This window comes from Bombus impatiens, unplaced genomic scaffold (assembly GCF_000188095.3).
Source record: "Bombus impatiens unplaced genomic scaffold, BIMP_2.2 scf_0673, whole genome shotgun sequence".
NCBI classification, from domain to species: domain Eukaryota; kingdom Metazoa; phylum Arthropoda; class Insecta; order Hymenoptera; family Apidae; genus Bombus; species Bombus impatiens.
In genome coordinates this window covers 154,741-162,456 of record NT_177092.1, presented here as the reverse complement: position 1 = coordinate 162,456, position 7,716 = coordinate 154,741, and the positions used below count along the sequence as shown (strand labels likewise).

At 38.5% G+C, this 7,716-nt stretch overlaps 1 protein-coding gene across 1 annotated transcript in view; it reads right to left on the bottom strand.

Annotated features, from left to right (window-relative positions):
- Positions 1-219: 219 nt before the first annotated feature.
- Positions 220-7,716, bottom strand: part of LOC105681248 — a 120,986-nt gene continuing 113,489 nt past the window's right edge. Inside the window, exons 3-7 of the mRNA XM_012389998.3 lie at positions 6,571-7,713; positions 6,187-6,285; positions 5,220-5,921; positions 4,419-4,574; positions 220-1,896 (exon numbers count right to left, since the gene is read on the bottom strand). Coding sequence (XP_012245421.1) covers positions 1,582-1,896; positions 4,419-4,574; positions 5,220-5,921; positions 6,187-6,285; positions 6,571-7,713 — 2,415 coding nt within the window. The 3' untranslated portion in view covers positions 220-1,581. The remainder of the gene's footprint in view (positions 1,897-4,418; positions 4,575-5,219; positions 5,922-6,186; positions 6,286-6,570; positions 7,714-7,716) is intronic.

Genomic DNA, 7,716 nt, shown 5'->3' with positions numbered 1-7,716 from the left:
GTTTGCCTAAGTATGCACAACTGCTTGGTGCAGTATATGATACGAAAAAATGCAATTCACCGATTTATAAAAATCTTTTGAAGTGGACCCTATTAAAATACAAATTATATTTCTCAAAATACTTCAAACCTTCTATCGATAAAAAAATGTCAGAATTAACTGAATACTTATTGGACAATTAACAAACGCAATAATAAAAATTGTTCTTTCTTTTTTGCGTCATAATTAACGATGTTGCAGTATTTGAAACTGAAGATATCTTTTAAATATATCATGGATACAGTGAAAATCCATTTATAATATATTTCAAGATTTTCACTCATTGTCTAAAGGTACTCAAGAATAACCATATCCTCAGTTCAATGTGTCGTACATTTCGCATTAATTTATATATATTAGCAACTCGTTATAATATGTTACATGTAATTCAAAGTTGATAAACAATGAAAATGTATGTATTAATCTTTAAAGTGTGAAAAAGGTAACTTTGGTTTAATTTGACCAAAGTTCATAGAAAAAATGTCATTTTTTTAAATTATATTGTTTCATATTATGCGATCGATTATCGATTGATAAAATTATTTTGGCTCACATTCTCCGATTAGTCAATTCAACTGTTTAAATTGATTTCATAAAGTTGCTCGCATGTATAAAATAAGAAATTAAATTGACGATAATTTTCGCAATCATTATCGTCTGTCGCCATGATTCTTTTCATCGGACTATTAAAAAATACATACATATTTAGAATGTTGCACTTTCAACAAATAAGAAAATTTGGACCGAAAATTTGATATATCAATATATCTTCCATTCGACACTGCAAATGAACACACATCGATGTATATGCCATACGTGATTCTCAATCTGTTTGTGTATATAATTTTCATACTCGAATTAGAAATCAATCAATTTCATGTCAGTTATTAATAGAATTCCATAGTGTCTGAAATATAGTCTGATTCATAAACTGCATATGAAAATCACAAAAACGTACCGAAAATGAGAAGTGAAAGTGGAACAATGAATAGAATGAGATGATAAATGGAGCAATCAGCTTCTATAAAAATAGTCTATGGTCGTCAATCTCATTGTATATTAAAGAATCTTGATGCTTTAAGCTCGCAGTTCATGATCTACAACATTATTTCCTTGGCAAAAAAAATTTGTTTTCTTGTCAGATTTGTCTTTCGCTTAAAACAAAGGTAATAAAACATAATAAACTGCAACTTTGAGAAGAAATTATATAAAATTCTATATTCAAATTAAACAATACTTCAGAAACATTGCTAGTCATAGCAGACGTAGAAAATAGAAATATGTCAGATAAAATCAATGTTACAGATTCGTAATAATGGAAATAATCTTCAGCACTTGAAGCCTAATGCGAACTTTCTTAATCGTTAAACTACATAATACTCAGATTAATTTAAACTCGTAACTATTGAGCTTCTTATTCAAGCGCAGAATATATCTTTCTTTATCTTCAAATGTCTTCCTTCTTATCAATTAAATGAGCCAAACCATCAAGATTCTTTAAGTATTTTCATTGACAAGTCGACAAACTACGAACTTCCCGATTTAGCTGTCATTTGAAATCAGACAACACTCGAGGGAATCGCATTCAGCAAGTCCTTCGCCACGACGAAGAGAAAACTCGTCCGATAACAGGCTTTCTGGCAACATAGCTGCTGAATCTATGCTATCGAAATAACGATGGGGCCAGACAGAACTCTGCCGAAAACGTCTGATTGGCGAACCAATGATAAATTCCACTTTGGTCGTACCGGTCACCGACGAAGTCTCTTGATTCAAGGAATCCGGATACAAAGAGGAATCGCTGTGCCGGAAGCTGCCGTTCGTTGAGCACCAAGAACTCGGTGGTTCGGTGCAACTCTGAAAAACATCAATACCTATTATTGATTTTTGTTCCACTTGCTTCTACCTGCGAACGAGAACTCGATTTTTCAAGATTTGCACGTAGCTTGTATTTCACTGCGTTTCAATTCCTCTGAGGCAAAATACACAACAAAATCCCACAATGATCAGTGCTCTTATACCGTCTCTGGTATTTTACATGATACATACTAATATGATGACTATCGAAAGTGTCTCTAATATATGAGAATGCGGTGTGCGTACGAGATAAACGGAAGTTTTCTGAACCACTTTTGAATGTTTCTGAATGTCTGAAGTCCGATACAGATATCTGCAGTGACGATCGAAAGTTCGGAAGGTATCTCTCAGAGGTATACTACATACTTGTTAGATTAAACGTTTGAGAAAGTTCGATGAAAAGATTTGATATAGTTTGTATAACCATATGCTTCAAAAAATGTAACTAATAATTACAATACGTTATTAGTAATTTTAATATAAACTAATAATGAGTGGTTTCAGATTTACCACTTTCTAATTATTATTGAGAAAGAGTCTTGAGAAATTCTATATGACTATATGTAATTTCACATGATTTAATTAGAATAATTAAAGAAACTGTTTTAATAATTAAGTTTATGCCTAATTCGCGATTATAGCGCAAATGAAATTTGAATTTTTTATGAGATTAGCTCTGTTCAATTTCTAATAACAAGGAAATACAAGCCAGTTACTTTGTCTCGTTAAATATAAAAAGGAGAAGAAATAGATTTAAAATCTCACTGTATAAAGCATAATAAGGTAAATATAAATTCGATGTGCAGAAATTCAATTTGAAGGAAGTGTAAAAAGCATAAAACAGTATAAAAATAAAAAACATGAAAAATACATAAAGCATAGAATACTTTGCAAATTCTTACTTTCTCTTATAATATTGAATTGTTGCATCAAATAATAATAGATCATTATATTTCTTATTTATTACTGCAAACATTATTTATCGACAAATCTTATTCCTTTTATCTTTATTAGCAATTATATCTATCAATATTTTTCTCCTAAAATTTCTTTTCAAAATCTCCTGATAAAAAGAAAAGGCAATACGTATTAGAATTTAAAATATTTTACTCTAATCTAAACTGTTCTTGAATTAATTTTGTCTGCATGAGTAACTTACCAATGCATAATTGAATCGAACATCCGATCGTCACTGCAAATATCGAGAAGACCGCTCGCACTTTAAAGAGTGCAATGAAAAACGACGAGATTGTAAATTAGTATTTAATTCGTAGTATCACGTAGCACTGGACGTGAGGTGGACAATGAACCGCAAGGCCAAGCAGGTAAGCGTGTGGTCGATTCATTTTCCTTTACATCAATCATTATAAGTACGAATCTGCGAGCCACGTCATGGCTCTCGAGGCTATATCCGCATACAAGCAACGCTAGCAAATAAGATCAAACTTGAGCAAATGAAAGAGCAAACAAACTGAAAGATTAATGGACATTCAAAACGAGGGAATCTTCGCTAGCGCGGCGTGAAAATTTACGGTAATATCGTGTTCGACGTGCGTGCTGAAATAAATTGCCCGTTTCTTTTTGAATTCATAACTGCAATAAATGTAATCTTACGACAAAGTGGTGGAGAGACGGAGATATCGACGTCAGGATGGTCGAAGAGCCAAATTATCCCCGACATTCGCTTTCCGATAAAATTATCTGTCGAATTTTATGATTTATTACTATAAGGATATTGTAGATTTTACTTACATTAAACATTAATCGTTTCACCTTAATTTGTTTTCAATTATTCGAGTCACAAAATTCGACAAAGTACGTTATATCAATTTGCATGCATCTTTTTGTTGCAAAACATAACTAATACTACTATGGGGTCAATAAGAAAAAGGAAATCAGGTCATAATCAATATTTTATGCAGGAAGATGTGTTCTATGGGGTGGTATTTAAGTATTCAATGAGTCAGTATATTGAAAGTATAGAAAATCAGATAAATCCCCAAATGAAATGTGTGAGAAACTGAGACCTCAAGTGACATAAGAGCTAAGATTACAGATTAAAGTTTAATTATATGGGTATTCCCAATCTGAGTTATCATCAAGTTATAATACCTTATGCAATCTCATAACATTCGATTACTCAAATCCTCCCATACGTAGAAATGCAACTAATGTCTTTTAAGTATGAACGTATGTTAAGGTCGCGTGTCGCAAGTGCTGCTACTTTTTCTTCACTGAAATAAAACAAGGAAAGTAATATAATATATGGCTGATACCGTGAGAACCAATTCAACTAATTTAGATGGAGATTGAAGGGAGGCTTACTACGGGTGCGTGCGCATGCCAAAAACTAAAGTGAAAATAATAAAAAAATGAAAAATAAAAAAAAGAGGACAACTACAAATGTGTGTACTACTTGACGAGACGAGAAAACAGGAAGATGAGGATAAAAACAGGCTCATAGCTCACCACATCCAGGAAGAAGCATCGAAGCAAATGATAATAAAAGAAGCATAACTTACGAGAAAAACCGGCGGCACGCGAGAAGGGGCCATTTTCTGTATTGGACCGCCGGGGACGGGCTCGAACGCACGCTCGCCTGCGCTCCAGATCAGACATTTTGGTTGTGGATCGTCGGGCGATTCGTCGTAATTAAGACAAATGTCGGTCGAGAGTCTCTGTATACGTCAGAGTTTAATAACGTTTTCAGGAATGATCGAGTGTATCATAGAGGATGATTAGATCGGAAACGATTCCACATTTCGATAGATAAGAGTTAACGTACGTTAAGGACGGGTGCTGTCGCGGAGGAAAGCATGGACCGCGGCGAAGAGAACGACGAAAGATAGGACCGATAGTGAAATTAAAGAACGTTTTGTGAGTGTGACGCAACGATTAGTAGTAGAACCAGCGTTTGACTGAGAAAGATTGATTATACATTGGTACACGGATGGCGCAAGAGGTGAATAGAGAATAGTAAAGATTAGCTAGTCAGCTGTATAACCGATGAAACAAATAAATTCAATCGACTATAAGTAGCTACAGTGAATGACCCTTGGTCGTTGGTTAACCGGGCTGTCTTTTTGTTGTTTTATGGTGAGCACAAGTCAGCGTGTCGAGACGGGAGAAAATTAGAAGGTCCGAGAGGCGTAGGAGACGGACTCGGTTCGAAGGGGGCCGCAATTAGAAGCAGCAGATATCCCTAACAGTGACTACTGGCCGTCCTGGAGAAGAGGATACTGGTGGACTCTCTACTACATCGGGCCGTTGGACAACGATGACTTCAGCCAGTTGCTCCAAAAAAATTGCTTTACGGATCGTACCTTGCCGTTCTCGGTATCAACAGATGTTGACGCGCGTGCCAGGCTGTAGGAACGGCGTGCAGGGGCGGGCGGTCTTCGAGGAGGAGTCGTCCCAGGGGATGAGGACGTGCCGAGGTTGTTAGACTCCAGCGAGTCTCGGGCGCGGGACAGCGAGGAGGATTTGTTTAAGGAGTCTCGGCTGGAATTGTTACGCGGCAGGGACCTGTTCAGGGACTCCCTGTTTGTCTCCTTGCTGTTTCCAGTTCCGTTATTATTTCCACCGCCGGTGCCGTTGTTGTTGTTACTATTCTTGGTCAGGCTTTTGTTCCCGAGGGAATCTCGATTTGAGTCACGAGCCTTCGACAAAGACTTGCCACCATGACTGTCGCGACTAGAATCACGCGGCGGCCTTGTTAACGATTTCAACGATTCCTTGCTGTCGTTCCTTCCGTGGCTAGGTGGTCTGGGTGCTGCTGCCTTCGTCGTAGCACCGGGTAAAGGTATACGGCTAGGACGTCGCCGGGGCGACGGTTTAACCTCGACGGCTTGATGATGATCGCGAGCCGACTCTGTGCTACTTCCTGGCTCGAGACCATTCTGCTCACACCTTGGCTGATCACCGTCCGCCTCCGGATCTATTTCCGTTGGTGGTCGCTGCTGAAGTCTTTCTAGTACGCGAACGCGCGCTCGTGTACCTTCCAATTCGATGTTTCTCTCCTCCAGCTGCAATATATATTAAGATGTCAAAATTTCGATGGGTACAAGTAGAGATAGTTAAACGAGTGATCTAGAATTTCGGAAAATATATTCGATTATGTATAATTAAAGTGTTATACTATTATGTAATATATTAATGTGTTATATTGAACACATATTATGTATTTAGTATTCGTTTATCTAATGTCTATACGTATGAATATTTACATATTTTCATAATTAATCATTTATCGTATAAACGTAATTAAAATTATGTAATTATATAAATTACCTGGAAACGTAAGTCGTCGTTTTCCTCCCGTGCCTTGTCTAATCGTTCGGAAAGAGTTTCTGTACTTTTTTGTACTTCATCTAACCTTTTTTGTAGGACCTGCAAGATATCGATTTACCTTGTAACATTTTCATTTAAATATGTGTAAGATTTGTCATACTGGAAGAACTACTCCCAATACAACGATATCTGATATTTCATAGCCTATCACTCAAACACAAAGTTAATGAATTTTTTATATGTTGTTAATTCTTGATGGAAATAACCAACCACTGGTTAAGTTAACCTCAAAATCGATCATAATGCCTCTACTTTACAAATTATATTAAAATCCTAGAATATTAAATTTTGAAGGAAGAAATTTTATAAATCTTAGCTATTTACCTGATTATGGACGGTAGTAGTGATTAAATGCCGCTGCAGCTCAAGAGGTGAGTTTTCTCGTAGAATGGCAGCTATCTTCTTCGAGTCGACATCCTTAACGTGCGCAACTCTGGTAGGTGACACAAGGACGGAATCCAACGCACCCAGACGTGCTCTCCTTTCATTTACACTCGCCTCCACATCGATATCGCGTAGCTCCTCATTATGGGCTGTGACGTCCAACAAAACGTTCTTCTCTATAGTCCTTGTCCGGAAGCGACTTTTATGAGCCTTTGTGGACGTCGCAACCGACGCAAACGCCGAAGACTTGCTTTTAATATTGCTAACGTTATTGCTTTTCGGCGGCGAGACGACAGGCGTCGCGGATGCGATGGGTTGCAACCTCTGAGCACCTGGCGCAAGCACATCCGCGGATGCTTCGCTCAGTCCAGCCCGGAGTCGATCCTCGAGACCAGTTTTCAAAGCAGACAACGCGGCTAACTCGGATTGAAGTTCCTGCGCTCTAGCTCGACTGGATATCGTCTCCGCCTCGAGCTCTGCCACCTTATCCAGAAGTTGCTCCTTCTCCCTCCTCAGCGTCACTACTTGAGAATCTTTGTCTTTGTCCTGTTTATCCTCTTCGGTCGGTATTGTCGTTGTCTTTTCATTCTCCAGACACGTAACCTTTCTCACAGCATCCAAGATATCGGTAGACGCTAGATCTTCAGATGCTACGCTCTCTAATCGACCTTGCAAACATTCTACCTCTTCTCTGAGTCTGATTCCCTTACGATGGATCACGTCCAGAAGATTCCACAGCTCGTCTTCCGCCTCGTCGAGAACAGTAGGTCTAGGACTATTCGGCCTTGGCGCTATCGCTGTTGAAGCACTGTCCTTGGAAGATGTTTCCGTGCTGAAGCCAGAATCCTGGACCGTGGCGCTACAGTTGTTCTTCGTGCCGCCACTGTGCGAGTTACTGCGACTCCTCGGCAACGAAGACGATGAAGATTCGGCACCTTCGCGCGGAACTCGTCTCCTAACCTTCCCGGGCTCCCATTCGTTGATTCGTCTCGATGATGGACTGGATAGCGGTAAAGGGATATGGGAATTTTGGGTACAGGACGATGACGTCACAGACGCTCCCGCGGATGCCGTCGCGGCCATCTT